Raw genomic sequence first — 15,638 nt, 5'->3', positions numbered from 1 at the left:
AATGAATAGCTTCAAATCTGGTCTGGATCAGAGAAATAATAACCCTGAAGCAAAGAAAATTCAATTACTCCTTTCTAGTTCCAGGAAGATCAAATCATAAAGCATTTGAAGACAACATCTCTTCTGTTTGGATCCCTTGCATTAAGAAAAAACACAGTTGGAGAGGACAATGAGGCAGAGACAGAACTGCTACCCTGGAATAAGACCTGGGAATTGTGATGCTACTCCACAGAAAACTACTGATGCTCAAATACCAGCAATGGACACCACAACATGAACCCCATGAATGGACACCCATTACAAGCAAATAGAGATGAGGGGATTCTTACTGTCTTTACATTCCCTTGTCTGCTCTGTCACCTTTTTGAGGAACAAAACAAACTAAATTTCCACAGAAACAGCAATCCCTTTCACTCTTCAAAGCCACAAAAAAATACTTTTAAAAAGGCAAGATTTTTTTAGTATGTGGTAATGGATGTTTGTCCAAAAAGAGCACTGAGCCTGTCAAGCTGCTTTTGGAAGGGCACTGTATCTGTTGCATGTTTGAACTTCCTTCCCATGGAAAGCAGAGTTTCAGGGAAGAGGAAGGGTGCACACCAGAATCTCTCATGCTACTCTGGAGTAGGAGCGCAAGCCATGCACAAAATAAAACCTGGAAAGAGCCTTCACAGCAACTTCCTCAGCCTCTGTCATACATGATAATTGTTAGTGGAAATACCACAGCAAGTTATTTCTTCTGTTTTAAAAATCTCCTTCTAACTCATGGTTTGTATGCCATGTTTCAAAGACAAGTGGATCATTCCTGTATAATGTGAAAAGCAATGATTTTTCTATAAGGCTTGATTGGGTCAAAACTGCAAAACCACATGATACTTCCTGAGGCACATTTCAAACAAGACTTGGAAAGGTTCATATTCAGAAAACAAGGCAGGCTTGAACAAAATGTTGAGATTATTGCATGCCTAAAATACCCCATGGATTGCCTCCAAAAGCTACCCAAAATCAGCAGGAAGTGTTTCCCTGATTTTGATAATATTTTATTCAAAAAACCCTTGTATTTGCACAAGACAAAGTAATCCACCAGCACTTGTCAACTAAAATGAATTGCACTAAACTCAGACATCTTTAGGTTACTACAGTTTCTTTAAGAAAGAAAACCAACAGTGCTGAACCTGTCAAACAATTAAAACCCACAGAATGTCCCATTTTACATGAAGACTGAAGCTGTGCTGCAATTCCTTTCTCCCAGAGGTTAAAAAGGAAACGCAAGCATGCCAGTTTTGCTGATCTGTACCTCTGCTGAGATAATCCCAGCTGCACCAACCTTCCCCCAGGACACAGAGTCAGATGCGTGGAGGACAAAGGTGGGCAAGCCTGACAACCTGTTAGGAGGTACGCCAGGTCTGCAGAGGAAACATTGGCTGCTCTTTATTTTACACTATTGCAGGCCAAAGCTGCTTTGTGCAGCAAAGAACCGAACCCTGTGAAACACCAGTGAAACTGAACACAGCAGGGAACTGGGTGGCAGTCGAGGCAAAGGAGTTTGTAAAAGGGATTACAGCAGTGCACGAGAATTTCCAAGGATTTCCATGGATTTCCTAGGATTTCCATTAATTTCCTTGGACTAGCTGTCTGAAGAGTCATTGCTTTAGTTTCCCCTGAATGAAAGATATGGCAGTAAAATCATGGAATGTGCTTGGGATTAGCTTACTGAGCTCAACAAGACGGGCAAAAACTCACAGCAGCACAGGTGACATCTGTGGGTTAACACAGGGTTAATGAAACACTGACTTGTCCAGTGACCACACCTATTCTTACACTAACCACCCTATTTTCTAGCTTGGTGCTCGGTCTGGGCCTAGAGAAGAAATTTTAGAGAGTATAGATAAATGTGCATCTTAAGATGTCTGGCACACCTTTAAAGGTCAGTCATCCTACAGATCTTTCATTAAAACTTGCACGTTAAAAATTCACTGTTTTCAGCATTTAAAGTGTGTTAAAATGATTTTCCTAATCTTTTGATGCAGTCCTTAGGTTCCACCTAGTGGCTTTCAACAGTCATGAACTGCAGACTAGACAGGCATTTTATTGCTTCAATGCTTAATTCTCACATGTGTGTGGGTCTAGCTGCAGAAAGAATCATAGAGTCTTCTTTAGATGTAATTCTACAGTTTTGACCCAATCAATCCTTAGAAAAATAACTGCTTTTCATATTCCACAGGAATTATCCACTTTGAAACACTAGATACAAAACATGAGCTAAAACAAGATTTTAAAAATTGGAAGAAACAACCTGCTGTAGTATTTCCACTAAATTACCATTTATACCTGAGGCTGGGGAAGTTCCTGTGAAGGCTGCATCGACTCCCTTCTGAGGAACAGCCACCTCTAGACCAGGACTCGGATGACTTTCTGTAGAGGTTTACCTTCAGGTGGGATGAATTACATCCCAGAAGTGTCTCATTTCCTCATTTACATTACAAAGAAAAGCCAAGGGGCTTGCTGATAGCGTAGTAGTACCACCACCACACCTCCTGAATCCCACCCAGGCTGTCTGACTAAGAAGCACTCTGACACAGCCCTTCAAGTGCAGCCCACCTTGTAGGGAGCTCTCACCCGGCAGCAAAAGGCATCTGGAAGCACGGCAATCACAACAGTTAGATCACAACACCTAAGTTTAAAAGCCCAATAGTGGCAGGTAGCCATGTTATCAAAGAAAACTGATTTCAACACTGCTCTTCTCTCAGAATACATCTTACCCTGCTGCTCAGCTGTGTTAGGCTGACGAAGGTAGGCTTGTCTTATAGCATGAAAAGTGTAAGACAGTTCTGCTCCTGCCTACTTGAAGATTATAAAACAATCTATGCTTATACTCCAGTTCCCTAAGGCATTAGCAGAACACTCACTACAGAGACATTTTAGCCCTCTTTGGAAGAGCTATAATCCCTCTAAAGAGTCACTGTCTTCAAAGGGGGAAAACAGCATCTAAAGAAATGTGAAACTTCATGAATTTATCAGCTGCCACATTAGAGGTCAAAAGCAGATATTTCAAAGTAATTTTAGTGCCTTACATAAAAAACAAGACAGAGTTCACCAGAACTGATCTAGTTTGTCCACAGAGATCATATCCATTTCTAAAGAGAAGGTGAAGTAAAACTCAAGAGAGAAAAAAAAAAAAGAAGGAAATTGACCTAGTTCATGATTTGTGGAGTGTGGGACCGATGAAAGGTCTTTATTTCTGTCTATTCTCATTTCAAAGAGCTTTACTTTTGGTCACACACAGCTTGAGGCTGGCACCCAGCAAATCATGTCTGCTTTTCTAGAATATGACTGGTGTACAGCAGAGCTGCTGGATTTGTAACTCCACAGTCTCTCCGCTTCCTTTGCACAGCCCACCTTCTCACCTTCACCTAAGCTTTCATGGAACATGTGGCAGATTGGTTCTTTCGTGCAAAGAAAAAGAGAAAAATCCTCAAATGACTTCAAACTTCCATAGTAAAAATCAAAAAATGAAGGCTCCACACTTCCTGTCTTGCTGTCGGGTTCATACCCCAGTCAAACGAGACGTGTGATTTATCTGCGAGAGTTAAACCAGGTTTTGTGCAACAGTGATTTCACAAAAGCTGAGGAGAATTACAACACGGAGCTATCTGCTTAAAGTGACTATCTCCCCATTCCGCACAAAACCAGGTGTTGAGCAGTCTTACCTCCCAAAACCTAGACTCAGGCAGCGGCTGCTCCCTCGCTCTCAGCGTGGGGGACGCCCGGGAGAAGCGGAAGCATTCTCCCCTGTGTCACCGATCCCCTCTCCGAGGCACGCCCGCCCCCAATCCGCGGTAGGCGCGCCCGCCGCTCATTCCCGCCGACGGGAAAGGCCTCCAGTCACCCTCGGGTAACGCCGAGGGCGAGGGGGGCGCGGGAGCTGGATTCCCTCCCCCGCCAAGGGCAGCTTTTCCCCAGAGGACCTCCAGAGGCCCAGCTCAGGCCCGGGGGTGTCGCAGCCCCAACAGACGGGCTGTCCCGGGCCCAGCCCTGGCGGAGGCTGGGACCCCGCAGCACCGTGGGGGGGAGCCTGCATCGCACAGGCACATGAGTAGTCGGCAAAAACATTGAAACCCTGTGTGGCTCCATAGCTCAGTGGTTAGAGCACTGGTCTTGTAAACCAGGGGTCGCGAGTTCGATCCTCGCTGGGGCCTCCCGTGGTTTTCGTATTTGTATTTTATTTAATTATCGTTTCTCCCCTAACCGAGTTGGGGGGTCCCGGGAAGAGCGGGCGGCGGGGATCGCCTTTTGCATCCCGGCACGGCGCCTGCAGAGGGCGGCGGTGGGAGACAAGCGAAACATCGGAGTTCCAAACTGACGTGGGCTCGGCTGCCTCCGGGAACAGAAGCGAAAGGCGGTCCCAGCTCCGCTTCCCAAATCAATAATTTCCTGGATCTGAACGCCGAGGTTGTTACGGCGCCGGGTTGTTCTACGCGGGGTTGTCCACCGCGTAGAATCTGGAGTCGCAGGATGGTTCCAGCCCGTGGCTTGCCTCTAACGCGAGGTTTTGGGGGGGTTTGCTTGGTTTCTAGCGCTGTGATTGTGTTGGTGTTTCAGAGTTGCTGGACATTTCCAGCCCTTACTGGACCCTATGAAAGCTGCAGGTGAGCCTAACCTTGAAAAAATATTCATAGTATAACTTAGGCTGGAAGGGACTTTAAAGATCATCACATTCCAAGCCCATGCCATGGCAAGGGACACCTTCCACCACGTTGCTCAGAGCCCCATCCAACCTGGCTTTGAACACTTCCATGGATGGGACATCCACAACTTCTCTGGGCAACCTTTGCCAGAGCCTCACTGCCCTCACAGTGAAGATTTTCTTCCTAATATTCTGGGCAACCTTTGCCAGAGCCTCACTGCCCTCACAGTGAAGATTTTCTTCCTAATATTTAATCTAAACCTCCCCTCTGTCAGTTTGAAGCCATTTGCCCTTGTCCTGTCACTACCTGCCCTTGTAAAAAGTCCATTTCCAGCTTTCTTGTGGGCCTCCTTCAGGGTCTACAAGGCTGCTATAAGATTTCCCTGGAGCCTTCTCTTTTCCAGGCTGAACAGCCCCGATTCTCATAGTAGAAGTGCTCCAGCCATCTGAGTATCTTAGTTGTCCTCCTTCAAAAAATAAAATCTAACTTCATTGCCTGAAAGACAACTACTCTTGAAACACACTTTTCAGCTAAATGACAAAAAAAATTAAATAAAGGTGGGGTAATCAACATGTCTATTCCATATTCTTCAACAGAAGATTAAAGTCCTGAAATTTAGAGTCAGATTTATTAGACAGTCATACACATAGAAATCTTACCAGAATGTCTACCACAGGCTCTCGTAACTGCTTATGTCAGACATAAGGACATCACAGCAGGACTTGGAAGGTGGTGCTTTTAAAGTTTAATGTTTAATAGAACATATGTAGAGACTGCTAACACTGCCATTAATAGGGACACACCTGGGAGCACACCATAACAAGTCAGCCAAAATCTCTTTCATTTGGTCACTATTCAACACTTTTGTTTCACCATTTTATAAGCTATTTGCTTTTTCTGGGACATCACTGAGCTTCAAAAGGTATTTTGCTTGTCTTCTCCACTTTTCCCTTAGGTAGTGCTGCTTTCTTTGGAAGAACCTCCTTGTCTCTGGCTAGGTGGGAGCTCTTCATTTTTGGCAAAGGTGGTGGTGGTGCAGTTCTGGAGTTGTGTCCAGTCTTCTTTCCCTTGTGAGGTTTAGCCTCAGCTTTGATTCTCTGTCTGTACCAGATGGAGCTGGTTTTCCTGTTGATGCTTTTACTTTGGTGGATGTGGTCTTTTTTGCTTTCTTAGAAGAAACTCTTGGGGTGGCTGCAGTGAGGGTAGAAGGTTTTTTTGAAGGCATGGTTCTTGAAGGTTCATTTTGCAGCTCAAGGACAGTCTCTGAGTAAAGTAATTAACATGGTTCAGCCTTCCTGCTTTAAGGCAAAAGGCTTATTCAGAGATATGACTGAGAGAAACACTTATTAGACCTATAGTCAAGAAAAAGAGCTGAAATTATGCAAGAAGAAATGCATACTATAAACCTCTCTTCTTCCATCAAAAGACCCTTGTTTTTCTTGGAAATAAAATTATTGACTTTAGAAATTAGGAATGTATATTTAAGGAAAATTACTTCCAGACAGAATATAATAAAACTTTGCACACTTCTCTAGTAGACTTAACAATATTAATTGTTCATAATACACTAATATCTGGAAATCCCAGACAAAATAATATCAACTTGCTAAACATTGGTTTCTACTCAAAATGTAACTCCTGCCCCAGCTGCATGGGGGCAGAATGCAGCTTGGAAAAAGGAAGATTGAAAACTTAGGGAGAAAAAATAATCAGGGGCTGGGGTTAAGCAAAGGCACAGCATCAAGTAGACAGCAGAAGCTGTGTTTGATTATCACATAAATGTGATGACCAACCTTCAGGATTGCTCCTGCTCAGTGCTGTAGTTGTTAAGACTCCTGAAGGTTTCAATCACATGCCTGTAAGATAATGTATATGTTTTGCTTCTCTTTAAAATCAAAGCTTGACAACTTACTTGCTCATGGAAGAAATGGTATCCGTTTGCTCTCTGTTTTCATTGGAACAGCCTTGTATTTACACTTCCCTGGTGCAGCTCTCCTTGGAAAACAGAAAGGCAGATGCAGGCATATGAGAGATTGTTAGGGAAGTTTATTTATTCCATAGGCACACACCAATTCCCTGTTCTCATTTGCCCTTGGTGGAAGAGGCATGAAATCACTTTAAGCACCTGGAATGCAGCACAGGAATTCAAGAGGCTGACACAGGGCTGGCAAGCCATAAAATCCCTGTCCCAACAGCAGCTGGTGAACGTGACTTTCACTGGGATTTTCTTTGGATGCTGCAGCAAGAGGGGTGATAGAGGAACAGGCACAGAGGAAGGGAACCACAACTACAAAGAAATGTGTCTATGTTCCTCTCCTCTGTCCCCTGACAACTCCCCACAGTACAAAAGCACCAAAACAAAAACCAACTGAACACATTTTCCCTGAGGTAAAGATGTTGCACGTTAAGTGACAGGAAGAGAGGTACAAAGAACCACAACATACCGGTATTCTCTGTTACCCACCAAGAGAACTGCTGTAGGACAAATAAGAGCAGGTTCTTCCAATTTGCTTGACAGCACCCACCAAAGCAAAGCATGACCTAAGGCATCATATTTTCTTGTGATTAGCATTCTCCTTCAGAGAGTGGCAAGAGCCAAGTGCTTCCTCTACACCATTTCAATTTTTTTAAAAGGTTACACATGCAGGTATTGCTTGTGGGGTTTTTTCCCTTCACCTCTCTCCTCTCTGATTTTAAAATTACATTCTAACTCGTTTTCTCTCTGCTCAGGACAGAAGGAATTTGGTGCCACCCTGCTGTCTCCAAGAGTACTGCTGCAGAGGCAAGCTGAAATGGGGACAAAGGGCACTGCTGCCATCAGCTTTCCTGGCAGGTTCCTCGGGAAGTCTGAGTTGCCATCAGGCACATGACAGTGGCCCTGGCAATGTTTTGGAAGCAAGAGTTTGTGTGGCTTGCTGTCTGTGCCAGTGCACTTCCTGCTATGCGGGTGAGAGGCAGGGAATGCTGGATTCACTGCCTGGGACTGTGCCCAGCAGAGAAGCTATCCCCAGGAAAAATCCTATAAACAGCAGTAGAATCAAAGGAGAAAGGTTCATGAGGAGACCAGAGTCACTCCGGGAGCTGGAGGTGTCAGGACTGTGCTCCAGAACCTGCTCAGGCTCCAAGGAGCTCTGCACAGCCCAGGCACGCCTGCAAAGTGCAAACAGGCCAGGGCAGAGCTGGCACGGCCCCATCCGGGCTAAGGCAAACAAGGGGAACCAGAAAATGCCCGGAAAGATTTTAGGAGCCAAGGGAGTAAGTGCCTGGTCCTGTTCTAGAAGTGATGGACACAAAGCTTCAAAAGCACAGGGTCTTCCTGACACATTAAGGAGTGGCATACAGGCAAAAAAGATATATTTGTTTTGATAAATAGATCCTGCTCAAGCTCTTGATGTTTATGCATGGTCACATATATATATATATAATTTTTTTTTTTTTGTCCCTCACAGTAAATGCACTTCCTGGCAGATGATAAGCTGTTAAAGGCAGAAATCCCCTTGAGCAGTAAAAGATTCAAGTTCTGTTCCCATCACCTTGGTACACAGTTTGAGTTAACAACCTAGCTTTGGATCTAACTTCTCAAGAAAACATAGCTTGTTTTCTTCATTTTGTGAATGTCCAAGGTCTCTGCAAAAGCACAAACACACTTGTACTGTATCTGTTCTACAGAGTGATTTGAAACCATTTAATGTTTTTTAGCAAAATGGGAAAGCTAGGGAGGCAAAAAAAAAAATACATAACTGTGCTTAATCTTCTAAAAACAGACTTTAGCAGGTATAACTGTTTGATGGGGAAAAACATTTTGCTTGGAAAAACTCAGGTTCAGGGTCCAGTATTATTTGAGCACTGCATGAACCACCAGGTTTCTCTCATCTTTGTAAAGAAAACTGTGGAGTGCTATTTATTTTTTATTTATACTAATGTGCATCATAGATATTTGATATAATGAACCTAAAGGATATGGACTGTCCGTTTTAAGTCATTGCTTTGCTGTAATTCAGATATACAACCAAGGAAACTTTCTTTTAATCCTTAACTCTCCCAGATCTTCAAGGAATTTGAACTCTATTTCTTATTTCTCTGTGCACAGACATGATGAGTGAGGAACAAATTCACTCAAACTGATTAAAGCTGCACCAGAGGTGTAGTGTGTAAACAAAACCCAAGGACTGGATGCAGATGTCAGTGATTTTGTATCAGTAGTACTTGGTATTCTTTTACTGTGATAGCTGGAGAGTGGTAACTATAGAAGAATTTGGCATGGAAATACATCTTTAATTACAAACCTTGCAGGATAGATGAGCTTGTAGAGCGATCCATGTGGTGTATAGGCACTGGGATAAGAAGTAGACATAAAATACAGTTCACCTAAATGGAAGTGAAAAAAGAAAACTGGTCTTAGATTCAAGTGCCCAAGCTAGATCCCAGTTCTCCATTTTCCTCTTTCAGTAATTCATGTAGTCAGAAAAGGAAACTCCTTCAGTTACCCACTCAGCCATGCCTTATGTCCAAGAAATGGCTTTGTTCTCACCCTGCCCTGCCAGTGGGCTCCCAGAAACACCAAATGACCTCCTGGCTGCAGCAGGGTTCCACACAGAGCCAGCAGCTCTCTTTCAGGCAGCACCTTCATTACCACACCTCTGTGGCTCTGTAAAGGTTGCTTTCCTCTGTATAAATACATAAAACTTTCTTAAAACTTGTTTGTACCAAAGAAGCAGCCAGAAACTACAAATAGAGGGGAAGACCACACAAAAAATGTATTTTCCATTTCATGATCATACCAAAAAGGAAAAAATTCAGCAAGAGCTACATTGGTTAATCTGTGGGAGACAGAAGCTTCTCATTTCTGTCTGGTAACTGTGGAAGAAAAATGCTCCTTGTGCCTTCCCTTCAGCACTCACTAGAACAATATCCAGGGGAAAGGGAAATTAGAGTATCTTGCAAGAGGCAAAGCTGTTGTTGTCTTTCAAACTACATAACACCATGTTGGTTTCTAAAAGGCCATCAGAAGAAGAAACATTTCACATTCACTCACTCCATATGTTAGAACAGTTAAAAACTGTATGCATTTCCCAGCAAAGCCTGCATCTCCATGCAGCTCTGACAGAATATGCTAGGCAGAAAATCTAGGATCTTTTCCTGGCAAGCAAATCTCTTTTCTGCTGAATGATCAAGTGCTAAAACGCACCTGTGCTTTCAAAAAACTTGCAGCTTCTTTTTGTATTACACAGCTCTGTCAGGAAGCTGTAGAAAAGCAAACATTCATGTTCATTGGTACTTCCACCTTGGTGGGAGATCTGGTCCTTGTGACCTTAGCAGTGTCCCATGTGCTGAGGCCTTTACACTAAACTTTTAAATGAGTGGCTTTGCTGATCCCCAAATAAAGTCCTGGTCCATGATCCACAGTGTGAATTGTGGATTGTTGTGAATAAGACTGAGGAATTTATACTAAGGAAGCAGGAGAAGTTCAGAGAAGCTCTAAGAACTCAAGTGAGGATGGGATAGTATAATGAAAAAGTGAACTGCATTGATATGGTCTTTTGATTAGTAAAAGAGTACAAAAGACCAACAATAAAAGGAAAGTTTCACATGAGATTCGGTTTCCTGAGCTTTTCATCAACCTGATCTGCAACAGCTTCACAGGGCAGGAGACCTCCCTGAGCCACAGACCAGTCCCCATGCTGCGCCAGCCACAAGCCTCTCTGCACTGCCTGCTCTCCAGGCACCCCTCAGGAACCACAGAATTTTCCACATTTTCCATACATAGAGAACAGACTGTACAGTTTCCATTGAAGGTGTGGCCAGCACGATACCCACCTGCTTCATCCTCAGCAAAGGAGATGATGAATTTGCTGTAGGAACTGATCATTCCAGGGAAAGCTCAAGATGATGTACTGCCAACAGAGATATCCTCTTTCTTCCACTTATTTGTCTTCTTATCTTCCTGTAAAGCCATAAATCAACTAGATGAAAAATAAACCCCTGTGTTTTATGTCTCCATCATCCAAATTAGTTCCTGTCAAAATCATGCATTACTGAAACAAAAAAAGCAGTCAGTGAAGACTGTGACTGTTGGCTGGATTTTGGAGAAACAGACCTGAACAAGAGCAAACTTATCCTAAGGATTCTGAAATGGAGGAAGTTTAGATTCCAGCAAAAATGTTGCTGTAATAGTCAAACACAGAACTTACTCTATATCCAAGTTTCTCATCTACTCCAGCCCAAAAGGTTTTGGGATGGTCCAATATACTTATTTGCCCAGACAAGGAAAATGTGGGTATAGAATGGGAGCTGCAGAGGAAACAATCAGACTCACCTGCTCAGGAAATCACCAGAAATATAAAGGCCATTCAAGTTAGGTGATTCACATCCCCTGTAGACAAAGCCTCCAGTACCATGACTTGCCCACACTGCAGCCATATGCAAATATTGGCAGAGTGTCATCTGTCAAACACACAGAAATACAAAGTAAGTTTACGTTCAGAGAGCATCAAAAAGCAGTTGCTCAATGACACCGACAGGTACAAAAATTACTAGAAGGACCAATACAGTTTAACATTAGCGAAATTTCAGTGGTAATTAAGCAGTTTACTCTGGGACAGAACGGACCGAGGGGCTTTAAGGACCTCTCTGTGTAGTTGCTTATCAAGGCTTAGTCATGATGAGATTCCATAAGACAAAAACCAAGATTCTCTACATCAAGACGCAATGCAGGAAGGCATCAGCCTGCAGCAAGTGTTATCTAATTTATATGTGACTGTACCAGTCACTTTAGCAGGGATCATCTTTACCAATTCCAGTATTTTTAGAGAAGGGAGAAAGATCAAAACTGCAAGTGAGCTCAACATCTTCATGTGTTCACTGACACAACACAGAGCATGAGTGTGAAATGAGTATGCTCTCACCATTTTATGTCATGAGACTTGTAAAATAATGACTCTGCCTCTGGCGATGTTAAAATTGAATTCAGTCCTTTCTCATATTGAATTGTCAGATTCCACAGGATTTTATTCTTGTCCTCACTTTTTTCCCTGCATTAATGTCAATAATACATACTCTACACTTGTCTGCTCATCCAAATGTTCCAGAAACATCTGCAGGACCTTGAGACCAGGTGTCTTCACCAAACAGCTGAAGGAACATTATTATAATACTCAGTTTTTCTACCATGCTTTTGCCAAGAGCTTTGCAAAGACCACCAATTTCTGTTTTTTGAAGACAGCAAGTGTGTTTTGTCCATCACACCCACAGTCAGACCCAGAGCACAGCTTTTGGGCATTCTGCTGCAGCACTTTGCTGGCTGGGACACACTACATCTGTCACAGGTTTGTTTCAGGATCTCAGCATCAGCCTGGCCCTCTGTCCTTTGCCACAGTCATGGCTCAGAGCTTCTGGAGAAAACACGGTATCACTTTCTACTTAAATAAAATCCATTGTCCTCCTTGCTTTACTGGGAAAACTGTCCACAAAAGACACAGGCTTTGAATTTAAACACCTTGTCCAGTGCAGTCATGAGAGCATCATTCCATAGCAACACAGCAGGGCTGGGGAAAAGGGATTTCTGGTCTTAAAAAGCAGACAAATTCCATTTAATATACAACACTGGATTATTTAGCTTTGCTGGAAAAACAGTGCTAAAGTCCACTAAATATACACATATAGTAATCTTCTACAAGTTTTTCCTTACCCATGGAGGAGTTGTGGCAAAGCTTTGTGTCGTAGCATTCAAACCCCTCCTTTGCTCTCCAACCATAGTTCCCTCCTTTAACAATGAGGTTGAGGTTGATTTCCTCAAACCTGTTCTACCCAACATCCCCACAGAATATCCTCCCTCTTCCTTTTTTTCTGATAGGGTCCCCTCTGTCCATTGCACAGCACCATATTCCTGACCCCATAGGCATAAACCCCTGGGCAAGCTTTGGGATCAGACATGAATGGATTATCAGGAGGGATGTGGTAAGGCTTTCCATCAGGGTTTCTTCCATCCACATCAATCCTCAACACTTTCCCCAACAAAGTGCTCCTAAAGGCAGAAAAAAGAAACCACAGCATGAGAGCCATCTGAAAACACAAAAATTCCCTTCTTCTCCTTGCCCATTTTCAAAGGAAAAGTTATCTGCCTAAAAGAAATAAACAGAGGCTGGTATCTGGCTTGCAATCCACTTAAGCCAGAAAATTCTCTTTTCTCTAAACAACTTGACAAGTGTTCATTTTTGAAATACTGCTTTGGACAGACTTGCAGATGCACAAGCATTTTCAGGAAGCACTCTTACTCTATTCTTTCACATTTTCTCCTTTCCAAACCTTGCATCTTGGTGAACATGCTCAAAGCTTTCACCTGCCCTCCTACTTACTTGTTCTGAGCATTCTCAAATTTTCCAAAAGGGTCTCTTTCCAGCTGGTTCCTCAAGCTACAGGAGAATCCTTTAAAAAATGAAAAAAAAGGAAAAAAAAGTAAGAACTAGCTTTTATCTTAGCATGGGACAGGGCAGGTGCCCACATGAGTGATAAATAAGAGTATAGTACTGTCATTAAACACCCTCTTCTACAGTACAAACCTCATAGGGCAGATGTTAATTCCATAATAGATTAAAGGCTGTTACTACTCTTTAGAAGACAAGAATACAAGATGGAGAGAGAAGACAACCTTATTCCTGAGTCTTTTCAATCCATTTTAGTTTTCTGTGTGACCTTGAGCCAACCTGATTCTGGTAGTTCCATAGCAGGCCAGTCACACACCTGAACCAGAATGACTGGGAATGTGCAGGTTCTGCCAGTGGAAAGCATCATACCATCACAGACTGACTTGAGTTGGAGAAGACTTAAAAATCATCAACTTCCAACCCCCTGCCATGGGCAGGGACAAATTCCATGAGACCAGGTTGCTCAGAGCTCTATCTGTCCTGGCCTTGAACACTTCCAGGGCGGGAGCATCCACAACTCCTATGGGCAACCTGTGCCAGTGCCTCACCATGCTCTTCATGATACCTAACCTAAACCTTTCCCCTTTGTCCTGTCACCACATGCTCTTGTAGATGGACTCTGTCCATCTTTCTTGTAGGCTCCCTTCAGGTAATGGAAGGCTGCAACGAGGTCACCCCAGAGCATTTTCTTTCCTAGGCTGAACACTTCCAATTCTCTCAGCCTGTCCTCATAGGAGAGGTGCTTCATTCCTTTGATCATCTTAGTGGCCTCCTCTAAGGCCTCTCCAACAGATCTGTGTCTAGCCTAGCTAGGCTAGGCTAGGCTAGATGCTAGGCTAGGCTAAGCTAGGCTAGATGCTAGGCTAGGCTAGATGCTAGGCTAGGCTAGATGCTAGGCTGGGCTAGATGCTAGGCTAAACTAGGCTAGATGCTAGGATGCTAGGCTAGGCTAGGCTAGATGCTAGGCTTGGCTAGACTAGGCTTGATGCTACGCTAGGGTAAGCTAGATGCTAGGCTAGGCTAGGCTAGATGCTAGGCTAGGCTTGGATAGGCTAGGCTAGATCCTAGGCTTGGATAGGCTAGGCTAGGTAAGGCTAGATGCTAGGGTAGGCTAGGCTAGATGCTAGACTAGGCTACACTAGATGCTAGGATAAGCTAGGCTAGGCTAGGCTAGATGCTAGGCTAGGCTAGGTTAGGCTAGATGCTAGGCTAGGCTGGGCTAGGCTAGGGTAGATGCTACCTACCTAAGGCTAGCCTAGGCAAGGCTAGGCTAGGCTCGATGCCAGGCTAGGCTACGCTAGGCTAGGCTAGACTAGGGTAGATTCTAGGCTAGGCTATATGCTAGTCTAGGATAGGCTACTCTAGGCTAGAGATGTAAAGCTAGGCTAGGCTAGGCTAGGCTAGGAAAGGCTAGGCTAGAGGCTAGGCTAGGCTAGATGCTCGGCTAGATGGCTAGGCTAGGCTAGGCTAGAGGCTAGGCTAGGCAAGGCTATATACCACGCTAGGCTAGGATAGGCTAGGCTAGGCTAGGGTAAATGCTAGGCTAGATGCCAGGCTAGGCTAGGCTAGGCTAGGCTAGATGCTAGGCTAGGCTAGATGTTAGGCTAGGCTAGGCTAGGCTAGATGCTAGGCCAGGCTAGGCTAGGCTAGGCTGGGCTAGGTTCGGGTAGTCTAGGCCAGGCTAGGCTAGATGCTATGGTAGGCTAGGCTAGATGCTAGGCTAGGCTAGGCTAGGCTACGCTAGATGCTAGGCTAGGTGCTAGGCTAGATGCTAGGCTAGGTTAGGCTAGGTTAGGTTAGGATAGATGCTAGGCTAGGCTAGATGCCAAGCTCGGCAAGGCTAGGTTAGGCTAGGCTAGATGCTAGGCTAGATGCCAGGCTAGGCTAGGCCAGGCTAGGCTAGATGCTAGGCTAGGCTAGGCTCGGCTAGCACTAGTGCTGCAGCTGGGACCTCCTGATCGTAGAGCAGAGGAGCAGAATCCCTTCCCTTGGCCTGCTGCCACAAATCTTTGGATGCAGCCCAGGACATGTTTGGCTTCCTCAGCTGCAAACTCACATTGCTGGATTATATCCAGCCTCTCACCTACTAGCACCCTCAAGTCTCTCTTGGCAGGGCTGCTCTCAGTACCCAGCCTTATTGGATTAAGGTTCCCAATATTACCAGTTAGATTGTGCCTGGGCCAGTCTGACCCTCGCTGCTGGGCCAAAGGCAGCAACTGCGGTGTATCACCCCAGAGATACCTTGGCTTGCTGGAGATTGCAGCTGGGCACTGAACAAGTCCAGGCTTGTTAGGAACCCCGTTTACCTCAGGAGGAATGGCTTCAGGCGATGGTGAAGAGAAAAAGGAGAGGATTCTGCTGGAGGGTTTAATGTCCAGAGGTTTATTCCATGGTTACAGAGGTCTGAACGTGAGCAACTGCTCCAACAGAATGCTGGCCGCATGGTCTTTTAAGCTCAGGGACAGGGGGAGGGGAGGTACAGGTGAGCCACCAACCAGGTGAGAGGGGCAGGGTCTCAGGGGAAGATGAC

General features: G+C 44.5%; 1 protein-coding gene and 1 non-coding gene across 2 annotated transcripts in view; one reads left to right on the top strand and one right to left on the bottom strand.

Annotated features, from left to right (window-relative positions):
* Window positions 1–15,638, bottom strand: part of HHIPL2 (HHIP like 2) — a 61,987-nt gene that overhangs the window by 20,855 nt on the left and 25,494 nt on the right. The window contains 11 exon segments of the mRNA XM_058019906.1: window positions 2,599–2,633; window positions 5,617–5,790; window positions 5,793–5,948; window positions 6,598–6,680; window positions 8,972–9,053; window positions 10,503–10,648; window positions 11,002–11,081; window positions 11,083–11,129; window positions 12,373–12,566; window positions 12,568–12,708; window positions 13,040–13,096. Coding sequence (XP_057875889.1) covers window positions 2,599–2,633; window positions 5,617–5,790; window positions 5,793–5,948; window positions 6,598–6,680; window positions 8,972–9,053; window positions 10,503–10,648; window positions 11,002–11,081; window positions 11,083–11,129; window positions 12,373–12,566; window positions 12,568–12,708; window positions 13,040–13,096 — 1,195 coding nt within the window.
* TRNAT-UGU (transfer RNA threonine (anticodon UGU)) lies at window positions 4,124–4,196 on the top strand. Its single transcript has one exon. It is a non-coding gene; the product is annotated as a tRNA-Thr (tRNA).

Source organism: Melospiza georgiana, chromosome 3 (genome assembly GCF_028018845.1).
Source record: "Melospiza georgiana isolate bMelGeo1 chromosome 3, bMelGeo1.pri, whole genome shotgun sequence".
NCBI lineage: Eukaryota > Metazoa > Chordata > Aves > Passeriformes > Passerellidae > Melospiza > Melospiza georgiana.
This window is presented reverse-complemented; position numbering and strand designations above follow the sequence as displayed.